A 19421-nucleotide genomic window follows, 5' to 3' on the forward strand; every position below is an offset into this window, starting at 1 on the left:
GAGCAGGAGGGCAAAGGCCTGCTTTCTAGGAATCTACATTATGGTGGGAAGACAGGAAATGAGAAAATTAATACCTGGAAAAGATAATTTTATATGCTCACTGGGAAGACAATATAACAAGGTGACATGAACAGTGCTTTTTCAGTCCCTGCTTCACAGCTGACCTGGGGTGCTGCAGGGCAGAGCTTGGCCTCTCCTCCATTTTGGGAATGAGACTCCTGAGGCCCATTGAAGGAAGGTACACCGGGCCTGCCATCCACCTCTGTAATGAGGTATCTCTAAGAGTAGTAATAATAGCTGTTTGCTAATTGGGCACTTGCTGTGTGCCAGGTGTTGTGTGGCATTATATCATTTAATATTACACTGTCTCTAAGAGTTATTGTCTTCAGTTTACAATTTAGGGGACTGAGACTCTGAGAGATGATTTGCTTTATGGTGTCCAGCAAGTGGCTGAATCCACATCTGTGACTCTTGAGTCCAGGCCCTTAACCTCTGTATTATGCTGCCTCCCTGAGGACCAGATCTAGAGGGCATGTTTCATCCATTGTGCCCTTTGCGGTGGTGTGTCAAAGTGTGTAGTGGTTTCTGGCACATAGGGAAGCTTAGGACATGCTGTGCTTTCACTCAGATTCTCATTTAATCCTCACCACCATCTTGTGATGAAGATATTGTTCATCTTTTACAGGTGAGCTCTTTGTGATCCGGAGAGGTGAAGTATTTACTTAGGGTCACATTGCTTTTTTTCTGGTGGCACCTTCCTCCCGCTCTTTCCATAGGGCTCAGTATGGTGCCTTGAAAGTAATAGGTGCTCATCAGCCATCAGTGAATCAAAGTGGGTTTGGGGGCCTGCTAGGTGACCTGCTGAAGGAGAAGAGACACCTGGAGAGGCAAGGGGGAGCTTTTTTCAAGGCACTTGAAACCTGGATCAAGGAGCCTTTTAAGGGAGTGAGGTTTGCATGGTGTTCATGGGGTCTTCCATTGAGGCCAAGCAGTGGGATCCTTGTAGAGGAAGAGTGAGCTGTCGCTAGCTGTAGCTGATGCTCTGAGAATTGGGCTCTGTTTTGACTGCCCGGAAGAGCCAATTAAGTAGTTGAGTTAGTGGATGTTTACTGCACATCCACAGGGTGCCTAACCCCATGTATTTAGTGGTTGCAGAGTTTGCAAAGCACATGGGACCAGGTATTAATGTACTGCTAATGAAAGAGTTTTGAATTATATGATGATGAAAGGCCATTAATGTTTTCTGAGCTGGGGTGTGGTCAGGAGACACACGTGGCTTAACCAGCTGCTTACATTTTATGGCAGCATGACACACACATTACCCGATGTATGTATGTATGAATGTTCCCAAAATAGATTACAAGTGCTCAGCCTGGGACCGTGGTGGTTTTTGTTTGGATGTGTCTTGCCTTGGTACCTGATAATAGCATTTTGCACACAGTCTGCATTTCATTTACTCATTCATTTGGGGATTTTAAACAGAGGAGACACTTGGTCTTATTTTTGATTCAGAAGATTCTCCTTGGCTGCTGTGTAAAAACAGTTTGAGTTAGAGACTAATTTGATGGCTGTTGTGGATGGAGATGAGAGATGGTGGTGGCAGGTCTCAGGCACTGTTTTTGGTGCTGGAGATAGGAGGATGAGTGAGACAAGGTACCTCCCCGACCTGGCGCTTGTTTGTTTAATACCAAACCATTTTTTGTGCATAATCTCATTTAAACCTCACCTCACCCTTTTCAGATAGGTAGCATTAACTCACAAGATAACTGAGGTATATTGAAGTTAAGTAACTTGCCCAAGGTCATACAACTAATGAGTGACAGCCTCACGTTCAAACCCAGGCTTCAAATACTCAGCTCTTGGTATGGAGCAAATTGCCTACCAGTCCAGATCTCATCCGGGAATTATTCAGAAATGAAGAGGTAATGACAGTTGCAGAGGTTTGAATGAAGTGCTGTGGGATTAATTTCCCAGTGGAGTCAGGAACTAAATTGTGTTGGCTCCTTGTATAACATGGTTTTCTCACTTAAGTTTAAGTAATAGTGTTGATAGTTTGCTTTCTGAAAAAAGTTTACACAGACACATTTTTCTGTCTCCTGCCAGCCTGAAAACAGGTGGCATTTACTGAGCCCGTCGTGTGCAAGGCAGTGTGCCAAGTGCTGTGGGGGATGGGGGAATGTGGGATGTGAGGGCACAGACCTGCCAAGTCATTTATCTCTCTAGACCGCAGTCACCTCTGTTCATAAAAAGGGGATTGGATGGGAGATCTTCGTCTTCCGGCTCTCACATTCTGTAGCTGTGACTCGTGAGGTTTGCAGGAGACACGTGGGAAGTCTAGCTAGTCGCTAGGTGAAGGAATGAAGTGCCACAAGAGAGCATGGCGACCCATGGTGGTTCCAAATTTGCTCTGAGTTTTTTTCCTCCTGTTGGTCATATTGATGTCATATGAAACAAGGAAAATAACAAGTGTCAAGGTCATCGTGAAATTTAATATTTTATAGTCATGTGTCCTCATGGTAATTGCCCATGGATTTCATTTAGATCTGGATACACCTGCCCTTATCTCGTATTGCTTGAGTCTTCCCTTCCCACTGTCTGTTCTCCACCAGCTGTCAGGGTGATCTTTTTCTTTTTTTTCTTTTTTAGCCACACTGTGCCACACGGCCTGCGGGATCTTAGTTCCCCGACCAGGGATCGAACCCGTGCCCCTGGCAGTGGAAGCATGGCATCGTAAGCACTGGTCTGCCAGGGAAGTCCCAGGGTGATTTTTTCAAACTTAAATGAGAGTGTGATTCTACCCCACTTAAATCCCCACAATGGATTCCTTAACAGTTAAAGAATAAAATCTAAATTCCTCATCACGGCCTGCAGAGTCCTAACAGGATCTGGCTTCTTCACTTCTTTTCCCACTTCTGTTCCTGCTACCCCTTCTGCTCACTGGGCTGAAGGCACCCTTCTTCCACATCTCTGTGGGGTTGCCTCCTTCTGATTCTTAAGCTCAAACATCCACTCCGAGAGGCTTTCCCTGACCACATTCCCCTCCACCCTCATTGCGTAAATGGTCGCATGAAATGACATTTGTTTGTGTATGTGGTCAGTGTCAGACTTGTACTAGAAAGTGAGCTTCCTATGGACAGGCAACTTGTCTTTCCTGCATATCTGTTTCCCTGTCCCTAGAACAGTGCTTGGTAAACATTTTCAGTTAATGTGTTTCTCTGTGCTTGTTGTTTTGAATTGGAAAGCCTGACAGAAAGGTGAAGGGCAGATTTTCTTGGGGAGGGGAAAGAATGTGGGTGATGGGGCGGGGCAGACTTGGCTGCCCGTTCCTAGGGCTTCTGTGCTGTACCTTTTTCCTTATCTGTAAAATGAGGAGAATAAAGTGAGCCTTGCAGCAAGTTGTTGGGTTAAGTGACAAGTGTCTGCTAAGCTCCTGGTGCTTAGTAGGCCCTCAGATGCCCTGTCTTCAGGAGGCTCAGCAGAGAATTGGTACTAAGGTCTCTTCACTGTGAGGTCATTTGCCAACACCTTGTAGTACTTAGGTTATTGAAAAGGTTATTTACTTTTTTGATTATAAAAGTGGACATAGTCTTTAAAGAAAATTTGGAAAACTTCATAGTGGAAACTATAAAGAGAAATTAATACAAAAGCCCACCATCTGAAGAAAACTGGTGTAAACATTTTGATAAGTTAGTGGATAAACTTGGATTGACGTTTTCTAAGCAGAGAACATTTTTGCTTGTGCATCAGCCTCCCTTCATAAAACACTTAATCATTCCTTTACTTAGTGTTTTTTGTAGCTTAAAATTTTATACCAATCACATTAAAATGGGGCTTGAATTTTAGGCTGGCTGAAGTTGGGCAGTTCATTTCAGGTCGTGTTTATTCATGGAAATCGAGGCTCGTGGCTGGAATCCTAGTGTCTCTGGTTTGGCCTGTTGGTGAAGAAGGTGAGGCTTATAAATTGAGTGTCCCCACAGGTCTGCTCTGGTGACTCCAGGAAATGCTTGCTCCTTCTTGCTGCCCAATAACACGAGTCCTTCTCTTTTCCTCACATGCTATAGAAGATGGCAGTGAATGTGTACTCAACGTCGGTCACCAGTGATAACCTCAGTCGACATGACATGCTGGCCTGGATCAATGAGTCTCTGCAGTTGAATCTGACGAAGATTGAACAGTTGTGCTCAGGTAAGAGAAATCAGTCGGCCCCTTTTCCAGGAAAGCCAGCGGGTCCTTCAGGGTTGCACAGGCCCGTATCTGATTGCAAAAGGTGCAGGTTCAGGTTCTGTGTTGGGGCTGCCCCGTTTCTTTCAGCTCTGTCCTGGTTCCACTTCTGAGAGGAACTGTGCTTAAAAAGAGTGTGCTTTGTTCTGACCTGTGTGTCCACCGTCTCCCGCTGCAGAGGCTCCATTCTGAGGCCTGCAGCTTAGTCCCAGCTTCTCCATCTGCACTGTTGTGCATCCAAATTTGAAGTGACTTATTTAAGGACAATAATTGTAATTGTTCTAGTTCTATATTAGTTTATCAGTGGTGGTTCTTTTTTTTTTTAAAATTATTTATTTATTTATTTATTTATTTTTGGTTGCATTGGGTCTTTGTTGCTGCGTGTGGGCTTTTCTCTAGTTGTGGCGAGTGGGGGCTACTCTTTGTTCCGGTGCACAGGCTTCTCATTGCAGTGGCTTCTCGTTGTGGAGCACGGGCTCTAGGCGCGCAAGCTTCAGTAATTATGGCACGTGGGCTCAGTAGTTGTGGCTCACGGGCTCTAGAGTGCAGGCTCAGTAGTTGTGGTGCACGGGCTTAGTTGCTCCACCACATGTGGGATCTTCCCGGACCAGGGTTCGAACCCATGTCCCCTGCATTGGCAGGCACGTTCTTAACCACTGTGCCACCAGGGAAGCCCTCAGTGGCATTTCTTATTCCCAAGTAGCACAAGTCCAAACTCAGGCAAGTTTGCCATTTTAGCCACAACTTTATTGACCTACTGTTTACTAAGAATCCGGCAGAGAGGTAATGATTTAAAACAAGAACAAAAACATGTTCTGTTTCTGTCTATACAAATTGTATAACCTTTAGAAAACTAGAGAGAAGAAAATTAAAAATGCTGGTCGTTTCATTTAGAGAAAGCCACTGTTTGGGTGTTTTCTGTGCTCACGTATATTTGTATATATTCCAGCTTTTTTTCACTTAACATTAAATTGTGGATATTCTCTAGTGTCTTTCACTGTCTTGGAAATAATTACGTTTAATGGCTGTATACTATTTCTTTCTGTAGATATGGTGGAGTTTAATATCTTCCCAATTTTTGGCCATTTAGGTTATTTCCAACTTTTCTTTCTTTTTTCTTTTTATAATTCTCAGCTTTTTTTTAATTTCTTTTTTTTTAATATATATTTACTATTTTTAAAAAATTATTTATTTGTTTATTTATTTATTTTTGGCTGTGTTGGGTCTTCGTTTCTGTGCGAGGGCTTTCTCTAGTTGCGGCGAGCGGGGGCCACTCTTCATCGCGGTGCGCGGGCCTCTCACTGTCACGGCCTCTCTTGTTGCAGAGCACAGGCTCCAGGCGCGCAGGCTCAGTAGTTGTGGCTCACGGGCCCAGTTGCTCCGCAGCATGTGGGATCTTCCCAGACCAGGGCTCGAACCTGTGTCCCCTGCGCTGGCAGGCAGATTCTAAACCACTGCTCCACCAGGGAAACCCTCTTTTTTTAAAAATAAATCTATTTATTTATTTATTTTTGGCGGAGTTGGGTCTTAGTTGTGGCATGAGGGATTTTTTTTTTTGTTATTAAGTTTTGTAACCTTTCAGATGATTGTAGAAATGTACAGGCATACCTCGTTTTTTTGTTGTTTTTGTTTTGGTTTTTTCTTAAATTTATTTACATTTATTTATTTATTTAGCTGCGTCGGGTCTTAGTTGCAGCACGTGGGCTCTTTGCGGCACACAGGCTTCTCTAGTTGCGGCGCGGGATCAGTAGTTGTGGCCTGTGGGCTTAGTTGCCCAGCAGCACGTGGGATCTTAGTTCCCCGACCAGGAATCAAACCCGTGTTCCCTGAATTGGAAGGTGGATTCTTTTTGTTTTTTTTTGGCTGTGTTGGGTCTTCATTGCTGCACGTGGGCTTTCACTAGTTGGTTCGAGCCAGTGCTACTCTTTGTTGCAGTGCGTGGGCTTCTCATTGTGGCTTCTCTTATTGTGGAGCACAGGCTCTAGGTGCGCGGGCTTCAGTAGTTGTGGCATGCAGTCTCAGTAGTGGCACACGGGCTTAGTTGCTCTGTGGCATGTGAGATCTTTCTGGACCAGGGGTCGAACCTGTGTCATTGGCAGGTAGATTCTTAACCACTACGCCACCAGAGAAGTCCCTGGAAGGCGGATTCTTAACCACTGGACCACCAGGGAAGTGCCCACGGATCTTTAGTTGTGGCATGTGAACTCTTAGTTGTGGCATGTGGGATTTCGTTCCCTGACCAGGGCTCGAACCTGGGCCCCCTGCATTGGGAGTATGGAGTCTTAGCCACTGGACCACCAGGGAAATCCCTCCCCTGTGAGATTTAATCTCAGTTTTATAGATAGTCAGACAGGCTCGATGTGAAGTTGTACAGTGAGACAGAGTTGCCCAGGAGTCATGCTTATTAAACATCAGTTGCTTTGTTAGTCGTAGGCACTGGCTGTTAGTCTTAGAGCCGTGCTGCTTTCCCCCTACTTTCTGTTAATTTCCTCAGTTTCACTGCGACATCCCCATTTGTTGGAGGCTTTTAAAGCACTTGTTTGCCTTGTGATTAATGGGGGGGGATGAGGTCATCTTGGTGTTCATTGGAGCCAGCTTTTTCACCAGCAGTTTCTCCCTAAAAATTACCTCTTTCTATTATAAATATACTCCAAGATGTATTTCACTTAGTTAATTCAAAAATGAGATCTCTTTTCACATGTAGATAAGTTGTATATGTGCTGATCTGGCTTCAGATTTGTCTCAGACAGGGAGCTGTCATGAGTAGTCAGGACTGGGCATGAAGAGACTTCAGTCTGCAATGAGCCATGTGACTTTGGACGAGCCCCATAACTTTTTTTAAAAAATTTTTTTATTCTTATTTATTTATTTTTATTTCTTGGCCGCTCCATGCAGCATGTGGGATCTTAGTTCCCCAACCAGGGATTGAACCCACACCCCCTGCATTGGAACCACGGAGTCTTAACCACTGGACCACCAGGGAAGTCCTGAGTCCCATAATGTTCTGGTTCCTCATCTATAAACTGGGGTAGTAGGATCTGGTTCATCTTTTGTGCTGTTGTGAGGCTTACCTGTAAAAATAGCTCTCAGATACTGATTCTGCACCAGACCCTTGAGGTGAACCTCGGTCTCTCAAGGGGCAGGACACATTCTCGTTTTACACAGGAGGAGACTGCACAGGGCACAGCTTAGACGTTATAGAGCCTGATTTTGAACCCAGGATCTTTCTGACCACACAGCCTGTACTCTTTTCTGCTGTATACATGCTCTGTCTTTTTAAAAGAAGCATTTGGAGGAGAGTTGAACAAATGTAAATTACATATTATCAATTATAGTGATATTGTCTCATTAAAAATCTGTGAAGAGTTTCAACTTTGCCTGCTGCCTGCCATTTTTCGTATCCTGGATAAAGGGCTTTTCCCCAGTATAATGTGCAGAATACTTCTTTTTTTTTTTAAATTAATTAATTTATTTTTGGCTGCGTTGGGTCTTCGTTGCTGCACGCAGCCTTTCTTGTTGCAGCGAGCGGGAGCTACTCTTCATTGCGGTGAGTGGGCTTCTCATTGTGGTGGCTTCTCTTGTTGTGGAGCATGGGCTTTAGGCATGTGGGCTTCAGTAGTTGTGGCACGTGGGCTCAGTAGTTGTGGCTCATGGGCTCTAGAGTACAGGCTCAGTAGTTGTGGTGCACGGGCTTAGTTGCTCTGTGGCATGTGGGTTCTTCCCAGACCAGGGCTCGAACCCGTGTCTCCTGCGTTGGCAGGTGGATTCTTAATCACCAGGGAAGTCCCAGTGCAGAATACTTATGCACGTGATTTATAAACAAACTTCTGTTCACAGCTAGTTCACCTTTTGAGAGCTGTGTGGGACTTTTCTCAGAGTATGTAGAAGGTTGTGTTGTGTTTCACATTGGTCTTTAGGAAATGGGGTCTCAGCTTCAAGTATGAGACCAAACAGGATGAGCCGCAGACACCGTGTCCCCGAAAAAGGTCTGCTGCCTGGGGATCGGAGTCAGAGAGAAAGTGAGGCTCCTCAGATCCTTGTGTTTACTGAAGCCCGAGGAGAATCCGAGTGACGTTTAACACTGGAGCCTGGTCCCTCCTGGTCTTACCTCTGATGAGCAGGGGGTCATGCAGATCAGAATTCTCTACCAAGCCCAAGCTTTGAAAGGTAGGAATAGGTTTTTCCCTTGAGAGGGCAAAGCTCTGAGGTCCTACACTACTCATGTGCTGGCTGCCTGTGAAATGGCTGAGTTTTATCAGCATTGTGGGCTCCCTGCCTCCAACAGTGAAGTGAGCCATTGCTTGGCTCTTGTAGTGAGATAAGGTGAGGATGACTTTCAGTGATAGAGCTGGCCGCTTGTTTCAAGATTCATTACATTCCATAGTCTCTCTGTTTTGGAGAGTTAGTCAAGTATTTTGAAAAGATAGTCATCAAGGAAAAAACCCTGATCACAGAGAAAGATTCTGATGGGATCGCTTGTGTCAGAAGGGGGATGCTGAAAAAAAAGGGAGTTCCCTGGTGGCCTAGTGGTTAGGATTCTAGGCTTTCACTGCCGTGGCCTGGGTTCAATCCCTGGTCGGGGAGCTGAGATCCTGCAAGCCAGGAGGTGTGGCCCAAAAGAAGGGGTGGGGGTGGGGGTGCCATTTGCTTTCCATTCCTCTCTTCCTTCGATTCCAGTCCACGATCAGGCCCCTTTGCGCTTTTCCAAGGGCCCAGCATGGTGCTCTGAACATGTCAGGTGGCCCTCACTGAATGTTCTCGGATCCCCCTTCCTTGCCTTCTCCCCTCCATCCTGGCCTCCTTCACAGTTCTGTGCTGTACAGAGTAGGAGAGGTGTTCAGATGCTCCCAGGCAAAAGCTAGGTTTCCTTTTTTCTTAGCTCATTGTGGGGCCCTGCCAGCCCTCGAGTTGATATAAACTAGCTTGTCAGTCTTGCTCCCAGAGCTGCTCTGAGAGTGAGACCAGGAGCCTGACCAGACCTCACCCACTTTGTTTTCTCCTCAAGTTGGCTCCCTTTTCCAGACACTCCATTTTGGGCCATAATTCCACCATTCTTCTAGTGTCGCAGGCCTGAGAATCATCTTTTTAGGCTAACTCACAAAGTTCTCTGTGTCTTCTGCAAGGTCTTTTGCTGTAACCCCTTCTCAGTTTGCAGGCTGCTGCCATAGTGGCCTCCTAACAGGGCCCTACGTTCCCTGCAGGCTCCCCTCCCCTACTCTTCTTTTATTGTATCAGATAGTCTGCAGCCTTCAAAGAGACCATTTTTTATTGTCACTTCTCTGCTCAAGGAAGTATCTCTTTAAATTTTTTTGCCTAATTCTTCAAGTACCTCTTGGTGTTAATTAAAGCAAGAGACAAGAAACTTATTTTCTTCTGATTATAAGTAATTAGGTCTTCTTCATAGAAACATTAAGAAGAAAACCATAATCTGCTGTATTGTCACAAGTGATAGTCATTGTTATCTTTTAGCTGTGTTTTTTCCCCCTAATTACGGTTTTATTTATTGAACTCTTACTATAGGCCAGGCACTTTCTAAAGTGCTTTACCTATATAACCTCGGCGTGGGGGGGTGGGGGGGAGGTAAGGACTGTCATCCCTATTTTATAGATAGAGAAACTGAGACAGAGAAGTTAAACAGCTTGCCCAAGGTTACTCATTTTAGCTGTACATTCAGTATTTTCTATAATTTAAAAACATAATTGACATACTTTTTGAATAACTGAAAGTCTCAAATGGTTTGAAATTCAAAAGGAACAAAAAAACAGTGAAAAGTCTCCCTGTGAAAAGTAAGCCCATCTACTAGCCACCCAGTTCCCCAACCCAGAAGTAACCAGTGTTATCAGCTGGGTGGCCTCCAGAGAGAGTGTATACAAGCAGAAACATCCATCTGTCTGTGTTTTGTGTGTGTGTTCTCTTTCCCCCCTTTTACACAAGTGGTAGTGTTTAATTGCACTGGACACTCTGGAGAGTGTTCCATATCCATGTAGCAGGTGCCACTTTCTTTTCTTTTATGGCGGTGTAGTACCATAATTTCCTTGGATCAGTCCCCTATTAATGGACATTTAGTTTGTTTCCAGTCTATTGCTATTACAGACTGTTGCAGTAAGTAACAAATACAAGCACACAATGTTGTACGGTTTTCTTTCTTGCTTTTAAAATTAAAATAGGATTATGTTTCACTTGTTAAAATGTCTCGAGGCCGACTTTTAATGTCTGCATTAATGACTCCTCACAGCCTTCTATTTCCAAATTTTATTCATCCTTTAAGATGACTTAAGCCTCATCTACTTCCAAAAGTCTGAACACTTTTACATTTAATAGAGTGTTTCCTATGTGTAAAACTTTGAGGACTCTTAATCTAGAGTTCTCTGATAGGAAGGAATCTATCCTTTTTTTTTTTTCGGCCGTGACAGAGCATGTGGGATCTTAATTCCCTGACCAGGGATCGAACCCATGCCCCCTGCATTGGAAGTGCAGAGTCCTAACCTCTGGACCGCCAGGGAAGTCCTGAAAGGCATCTATCCTGTGTAGAATATTGACTTCAGCTTTCATCTAATTCTCCAAGGGACCCTTGACCCAAAAGGGTTGAGAGCCAGTGCACTTGAGATATTGCAGGCTTTTGGAGAAGGGGCTGCGTTGTGCCCTTGTGTGTTCTTTGCTAGTGGCACAGATCCTGGTAGAATGGGGCTGTGGCAGTCAGCAGAGACTTGGTGGTTGGTGCCATGACACAGTTGGTCCAACCCTAAGTCTGTCTGCATTTTCCAGCCACAGATTTTACATGGACCTGTTCTCCTGCCCCAGATCATTGGGACAGCAGCCATGTAAGAGGGGTCCTCTTCTTCTTCTTCTTTTTTAAAAATTTATTTATTTTTGGCTGCATTGGGTTGTCGTTGCTGCACGTGGGCTTTCTCTAGTTGTGGCGAGTGGGGGGGCTACTTTTCGTTGAGGTGGGTGAGCTTCTCATTGCGGTGGCTTCTCTTGTTGCGGAGCACGGGCTGTAGGCGTGCGGGCTTCAGTAGTTGTGGCTCGCGGGCTCAGTAGTTGTGGCTTGCAGGCTCTAAAGCATAGGCTCAGTAGTTGTGGTGCACGGGCTTAATTGCTCTGAGGCATGTGGGATCTTCCCGGACCAGGGATTGAACCCACATCCCCTGCATTGGCAGGTGGATTCCCAACCACTGCACCACCAAGGAAGACCTGAGGGGTCCTCTTCTTACCCTGCTTATGTTGCCAGCCTTTGTTATTAAGGCAGAGACTGGAAGGAAAGCCCCTTTTAACCTCTTCTGAAACAAGCTGAGACATCTACAGGCCAGGAGTTTTGAGCCCTTTTGTAAAAAAGCAGCTGACAGACTTCTTTGTAAAAAACATTTACCTTCTTTTTTTGTGTTCTGATTATAAAAGTAATATTCATTGTAGTACATAATTAATATTTTAAAAATAGAATGTATTCAGTACCAGTCCCCAGATATGGCCACTGTTCAATCATTTTTGATCTATAAAACAATAACTTTGTATGGTTTAATCTAACACATTGTGTTTTCTTTCTATTTTTTAGTATTATTTATTTATTTAAGTTATTTACTTTTGGCTGTGTCAGGTCTTAGTTGTGGCACGCGGGATCTTCGTTGAGACACACGGCATCTTTCCTTGCATTGTGCGGGCGTCTCTCTAGTTGTGGCATGCGGGCTCTCTCGTTGAGGCACACAAGCTTAGTAGTTGTGGCTAATGGACTTAGTTGCCCTGTGGCATGTGGGATCTTAGTTCTGAGCTTGCGCGTCTGGAGCCTGTGCTCCGCAACAAGAGAGGCCGCGATAGTGAGAGGCCCGTGCACCGCGATGAAGAGTGGCCCCCACTCGCCGCAACTAGAGAAATGAAGACCCAACACAGCCAAAATAATAAATAAATAAATAAATAAATAAATAAATAAAAAGAGTTCTATAAAAAAAAATGTGCTTTGAATGCTTGCATAATATTCTCTTAGGTGATGGTGTGCAGATTATGTAATTGATTGCTCCTACTTTGGGACATATAGGTTGCTTCCATTTTTTACTCTTGTAAATAAAGTTACACAAGTTTCATGTGTAAATCTTTGCTGTATTTTTTTAAAATTGGTATTACTTTATTAAATTCACTTTTTTTTTTTTTGCTGCACTGGTGGCTTGTGGGATCTTAGTTCCCTGACCAGGGATTGAACCCAGGCCCTCGGCAGTGAAAGTGCAGAGTCCTAACCACTGGACTGTCAGGCTATATTTTTTAAAAAAATCATTTCCTTAGGTTGGCTCCCCACGTGTTTATCAGCTGCTTACATTTTTTTGTGTGAATTGTCCAGTTGATTTGTCTATTTTTAGTGGGGTCTCAGTGTTTTTCTTTGTTAACTCTGTTTCAGCCAGAGTGTAGCAGCATGGTGTACCTCTTTCTTCCCTGATTCAGGAAATGCTTCTTTATTCCAGGGTAGGGTGTTCTAATATGGTGTATAATGACATGGAAAAGAGCAATGGACAGGGAGTCAGGATACCTGGGGTCTGGTTCTAAGCTTGGTCTCTTGCCTCTGTAGTCTTTGGCTACAGTTTTTGGTCCTCAGTTTTTACATTTATAATGGCTATAACTTCTATCTCTAAAATAAAAGCAACATTCTTCAAGCAGGTTTTTTCTGAGAAGCAGATGACTGCTGTTTTGAATGGAAAGTCCCACGAATGGCCTGAGAATTTAGTAAATGCACATTATTTTGCTGGTTCAGAAAGAATATCTTTCATGTGTAAAGCAGTGCTGTGGGTATAGATGCTTAATAGATTATCTTCTGTGTGTGTGTGTTTTAAGTTGATTTGTATGCATCAGGATCCAAACCAGATCTGTACATTGCAATTGGTAAATTATGACTTTTAAATTTCCTTTATTTTACTTATTTATTTTTGGCTGCGTAGTCTTCGCTGCTCCAAGCAGGCTTTCGCTAGTTGCGGCGAGTGCGGGCTACTCTTCGTTGCGGTGCACAGGCTTCTCACTGCGGTGAGAAGCTACTTTTCGTTGAGGTGGGTGAGCTTCTCATTGCGGTGGCTTCTCTTGTTGCGGAGCACGGGCTCTAGGTGTGCAGGCTTCAGTAGTTGTGGCGCCTGGGCTTCAGTAATTGTGGCTCGTGGGCTCTAGAGTACAGGCTCAGTAGTTGTGGTGCATGGGCTTAGTTGCTTTTGCGGCATGTGGGATCTTTCCGGACCAGGGATCGAACCCGTGTCCCCTGCATTGGCAGGCGGACTCCCAACCACTGCACCACCAGGGAAGCCCAGTGCCTCCATTTTAAAAAGCATAAATATTGCTAATTCATTGCCTGGTACATAATTCCCACAGTATATTTCTGTTGGATGAGTAAATAAATCAGCCACCTCAAGAATCAGGCTTTTGGGCTTCCCTGGAGCAACTAAGCCTGCTTGCCACAACTGCTGAAACCCATGCTCCGCAACAAGAGAAGCCACCACAATGAGGAGCCCGCACGTAGCAACGAAGACCCAACGCAGCCAAAAATAAATAAATGAATTTATTAAAAAAAAAAAAAATTCAGGCTTTCACTTTCTGGTGCTCCTTTCTACTAAGCATGTCACTCAGGTCATTGAAGTGCTTCTGCTTTCTTTGTATCTTTCCAAAAATAATGATAATGGCACTGTTTATGCCAGATCTGGCAGAGAGCCAATTTGGCCTGATGTAAAATAAGTTGAATATGCGTATTAAGGCGGCCTCGTTCTGCACAACACCTATTGCTTAGTCGCTGGATTTCTTGCCTCCTTTCCTGAAAGGGCAGTAAGTGCACATGAAGCCTGCCCTGTATTAGGAGAGTGTATTTTGGTAGGCATTAGAGAAGTAACATTCCTGGAAATATTAAGTGCCAAGAAAACACTTCTGGGGGTGGTGATGGATAAAAATGGGCAAATGGAGGAAGGAGTGAAATTGGGGAGCAAATGGGATGAAATATATGCAATAATTTCTTATAGTGGCCTTTAAAATTGAAAAAATTTACATGGAGGAACACAAAAATATCTTCTGTTCAACTTTGTTTATAAACTGATAGGTAAGTTTATTTAGAGATGTAAAAAGCTCAGGGAGGCAAACATCTTAGAAAAAACTTTTTTTTTAAACCTGTGTCAGAGGATGGATCTTTGAAATACTGGGGAAATCCCTCCTCCCGCTGACATTCATTTTTCTTTGTAGTTGTCATTTTTTTTTTTTTTAAAAGAATCACTTTACTTTTTTAAAAAAAAATATTTATTTATTTATTTATTTATTTATTTATGGCTGTGTTGGGTCTTCGTTTCTGTGCGAGGGCTTTCTCCAGTTGCGTAAAGTGGGGGCCACTCTTCATCACGGTGCGCGGGCCTCTCATTAACGCGGCCTCTCTTGTTGCGGAGCACAGACTCCAGACGCGCAGGCTCAGTAATCGTGGCTCATGGGCCTAGTTGCTCCGCGGCATGTGGGATCTTCCCAGACCAGGGCTCGAACCGGTGTCCCCTGCATTGGCAGGCAGACTCCCAACCACTGCGCCACCAGGGAAGCCCCTGTAGTTGTCATTTTATTGTCATGCTGGTTTTCTTATAAAGAATAGTTTTAAAATTTCATGGGAACATTCCTCTTCTCGTCATGGGGTTCCAGGTTGCAAGTGTGTTGTAGAACTTACCAGGTAAAACCACAGTCCTATTATCAATTTCGAAGTCAAGTGGTAATGAAGCTTTGGGGTTTTGTAGGTCCACTTCACAACTTTTAAAATTTAGTGGGTTAAGCAGGTTTGGGTAAATTTTCACCCTGCTGCTTTAATAGCTACTGCATTTAATGACCTAGTGTGTATTTTCTTCTGTTATTCATTCAGGGGCTGCCTATTGTCAGTTTATGGACATGCTGTTCCCTGGCTCCATTGCCTTGAAGAAAGTGAAATTCCAAGCTAAGCTAGAACACGAATACATCCAGAACTTCAAAATACTACAAGCAGGTTTTAAGAGGATGGGTGTTGACAAAGTAAGTAAACTTTATTCTTTCATTTAGGGTGTTTCTTAACTAGTGGTAATTACTAAGGATACAGATTCTGGGCCATGACTTTGGACATTTTTGTTTTTCTTTTCCCAATTTATATGGTTATCTTTTCTCTAGTTAACAATTTACTGGGAGCAAAGTTTCCCTCTGCTTTCCTACCCCCGGTTCTCTTACTGTCTTCTTTCTTCATCATGAAGTTGGTAACTGTCTGAAAGATCAATCTTGTAAATCTGTACCCATGATTTTTTTTTTTAATTTTATTACTGTTTAATTTCTATTAGTCTGAGGTCTAACTCGTTTAATCTCTGAATTTACTTCTGTAAAGCATACCATATGGTAGAATAAGTAGCTCTAATAGAGAAGATTCTAGAACTTGATTTTTATAGCAAAGTACAAAGAAGATGGCTGGCAGGTGCTGGAATGTTCCCTTTTGCCCCCAAGGTTATTTGAAGCTACCAGAAACACAGACCACCAGGCTTCATTAGGGTAAATAGCTTTGTTTTAGTAGATAACAGATTATTGCAAAATTAAGTAGTTTCCCCCCATTAGAAGGGCTTATCCTTTAAGCCATTTTTGGGGCGGGGGGGAACGACATTTTTTTTAGTAAAGCTTGTAATCGTCCCCTGATTATCTTGCTGCTGTATCTGGTTTTTATTTACTTTGAAATCAGTCTTACTTTTATTTTAGTTTTGTCTCTGTACAGTATATAAAATACACATTTGTGTTGGAAGAATATCATTTAGTTATCAGGCATAGTTTAAACTAGGTGTAGCTTATTATATGCAGTAATTTTTCTTTTTCTTTTTATGGAATTTATTTTTTTGAATAAGGAAAATTTCTGAAGTATATAAGTTAGAGAGAATAGTGCAGTGATCTCCCATGTACCTCAGTGATTATCAACTCATGGCCAATTTTGTTTCATGTATACCTCTACCCCACCCCCTGTACTCGTGGATTATTTTGAAGTGAGTTACATAACATTTTTTTTTTTTTTTTTTTTTTAATAAATTTATTTATTTATTTATTTATTTATGGCTGTGTTGGGTCTTCGTTTCTGTGCGAGGGCTTTCTCTAGTTGCGGCAAGCGGGGGCCACTGTTCATTGCGGTGCGTGGGCCTCTCACTATCGCGGCCTCTCTTGTTGCGGAGCACAGGCTCCAGACGCACAGGCTCAGTAATTGTGGCTCACGGGCCCAGTTGCTCCGCGGCATGTGGGATCTTCCCAGACCAGGGCTCGAACCCGTGTCCCCTGCATTGGCAGGCAGATTCTTAACCACTGCGCCACCAGGGAAGCCCTACATAACATTTTATTTGTAAATGTTGCAGTATCACACAGAGAAATTTTTAAAAATTTATTTGCTCAGGTGGGTGGATATAGTTCAGATTGTAACTGGAATCCTTGAAGAGTTAAAAGATAGTTAAGCTCTGGCCAGCAGTCCCACCATTTGAAGTAATACCTGGTAACACAGTATTCTGGTACAATAAAAAACTTACAGGTCCTTTACAGTATGTTTTAATAGGACTGGAATTACTTGAAAAACATATCATTTTGTAGAAGTCTATCCCAGGACTGATTCCATACCTTGACCTATTTTTAAGACAATTTTTTTTAGCACAGTTTGTCGTGGACGCCTGTGGTTAGTTTGTGCTCTGGATTTCGTACCTTGTGACAGGCACCATGGCCGTGCAAGTTCCATGGGAGCTTTACTCTTTACAGTGGAATGACATATCTTAGGATGTGTTTGGATGTGTATATGTGACTTATGTATGATACTTGTTTCTTTTGCATTTCTGATTTCTTTTGATGGACTTAGAGGGGGACTGGCTGTTGTTAAGTTCTCTGTGGAAGGCAAATTGAATGAAACTTGCTCTACAAACTTCCAGGGGCTTACTTAGCACTTAGTTCTTGCCTCTAAAATATTTTTTTCTCCTTTGGCAGAGCCTTATACTGATTTGATGGACATGTTTGATGCTTGCCAGAAGCTTCTTCTAGCTTTTGGGCTAAATAGTCTTGTGTTTCTCTACAGATAATTCCTGTGGACAAATTAGTAAAAGGAAAGTTTCAGGACAATTTTGAATTCGTTCAGTGGTTCAAGAAGTTTTTTGATGCAAACTATGATGGGAAAGACTATGACCCTGTAGCTGCCAGACAAGGTCAAGAAACTGCGGTGGCCCCCTCCCTTGTTGCTCCAGCTCTGAACAAACCGAAGAAACCTCTCAGCTCTAGCAGTGCAGGTAAAACAAACGAACAAACAAACCAAAAAAAACCCAAAAACCCACACACAAAAAATACCATTTCCAAATACATTCATTCTTATAGTATTCAGTCAGAAGGGTTTGGGTAGCCGTAGGCTTAGGGAGCTTAAAGAGCGTAAGCCCAGCCATATGGCAGAGGCATGGATTGTGGCATCAGGGTCCTGTGTTTGTTCTTAGATCTCTGGAGCCCTGTGTAATCACTTCACCTCTACCCTGCTGTTTCCTCCTTTGTAAAAGGGGAATTTCAGTACTTGTCCCCAGAAGGCTGTTCTTGAGGCCTGAATGAGTTACTGTATCGATTTTGCCAACACACTTTAGTTGTATGGAATAGAAGTCCCTCAGGTTAGCTCACATAAAAGAGAGTTAGTTTGAACACAAGGGCATTTCATCTTAGAGCCCTCGGATGGGAAGTTGCAACCATACCTGAACTCCCAGGCACTGAAGGAGCTTTCTAGGTCTCTTGGGGACTGCTCTTGGCTCTGCGTCATTGTTCTGTCTGCAGACCAGCTTCCTGTGCTTACTCACGGCTTCCCTGCCCTCCCTAGAGTGCTAAGTTCTGTGATGCCAGCAGAATCTAGGAGTCAGGGGGAGGCTGTTTTTAGAGACTTTCTTTAAAAGTCTTGTCCTGGTGGGTTTCCCCAAATTGTTTGCAGTAGTACACTCACAGAACACATACTTTGGGGCAGGGTGGATGTTCTGCAGGTGCTAACTCCTCCTCAGAAGGTGGCAAGAACGTCAGTTAAAGTCGCATAGTACCTTGAGAGAGAGGCTGATCCATCTGGTAGGCAGAGAGGGACATTAAGTACTTTGTAATTTTGATAGCTTTATTGCGCTCTGATTCACTTACCATACAATTCACCCATTTAAAGTACACAATTGAATGGTTTTTAGTATATTCATAGATGTGTTCTACTATTGCCATAATCAGTTTTAGAACATTTTCATTACCCCCCAGAAGAAACCTCATGTGTGCTTAATAGCAGTCACTTCCCATTTTCCCCCAACTCTCCTCCCTCCCTGCCAATCCTAGGCAACTACTAATCCACTCTCTATGGATTTACTTATTCTGAACATTTCTGAATGGGATTATAGAATACATAGTCTTTTGTGTCTGGCTTCTTTCATTTAGCATAATGTTTTCAAGGTTCATCCATATTGTATCATATATCAGTACTCCATTCCTTTTTATGGCTAAATAACATTCTATTGTATGGTTGTAGCATATTTTATTTATTCATCAGTTGATGGTGATTTGAGTTCTTTTCATTTTTTAGCTTTTACGAACAATGCTGCTATGACCATTCATATACAAGTTTCTGTGTGGGCGTATGTTTTCTCTTGGGGTATATATCCAAGAGTATATACCCTTTTTTTAAAAATAATTTTTTTTAACATCTTTATTGGAGTATAATTGTTTTACAATGGTGTGTTTCTGCTTTATAACAAAGTGAATCAGCTATAAATATAGATATATCCCCATATCTCCTCCCTCTTGTGTCTCCCTCCCACCCTTCCTATCCCACCCCTCTAGGTGGTCACAAAGCACTAAGCTGATCTCCCTGTGCTATGCGGCTGCTTCCCACTAGCTATCTATTTTACATTTGGTAGTGTATATATGTCCATGCCACTCTCTCACTTCGTCCCAGCTTACCCTTCCCCTTCCCTTTCCCCGTGTCCTCAAGTCCATTCTCTACGTCTGTGTGTTTTTTCCTGTCCTGCCCCTAGGTTCTTCAGAACCATTTTTTTTTTCTTTAGATTCCATATATATGTGTTAACATACAGTATTTGTTTTTCTCTTTCTGACTTACTTCGCTCTGTAGGACAGACTCTAGGTCCATCCACCTCACTACAAATAACTCAATATCGTTTCTTTTTATGGCTGAGTAATATTCCATTGTATATATGTGCTACATCTTCTGTATCCATTCATCTGTCAATGGA

General features: G+C 43.2%; 1 protein-coding gene across 3 annotated transcripts in view; it reads left to right on the forward strand.

The window, feature by feature from the left end:
- Positions 1-19421, forward strand: part of MAPRE1 (microtubule associated protein RP/EB family member 1) — a 30608-nt gene that overhangs the window by 779 nt on the left and 10408 nt on the right. For 2 of the 3 annotated variants that reach the window (XM_057528650.1, XM_057528652.1), the window contains exons 2-4: positions 4062-4185; positions 15065-15210; positions 17252-17459. In XM_057528650.1, coding sequence (XP_057384633.1) covers positions 4065-4185; positions 15065-15210; positions 17252-17459 — 475 coding nt within the window. In that variant the 5' untranslated portion in view covers positions 4062-4064. Of the gene's footprint in view, positions 1-2647; positions 2731-4061; positions 4186-15064; positions 15211-17251; positions 17460-19421 lie in introns of those variants that run through there. The other variant, XM_057528651.1, reaches the window with a different exon arrangement.

This window comes from Balaenoptera acutorostrata, chromosome 15 (assembly GCF_949987535.1).
Source record: "Balaenoptera acutorostrata chromosome 15, mBalAcu1.1, whole genome shotgun sequence".
In the NCBI taxonomy this organism is placed as follows: Eukaryota; Metazoa; Chordata; class Mammalia; order Artiodactyla; family Balaenopteridae; genus Balaenoptera; species Balaenoptera acutorostrata.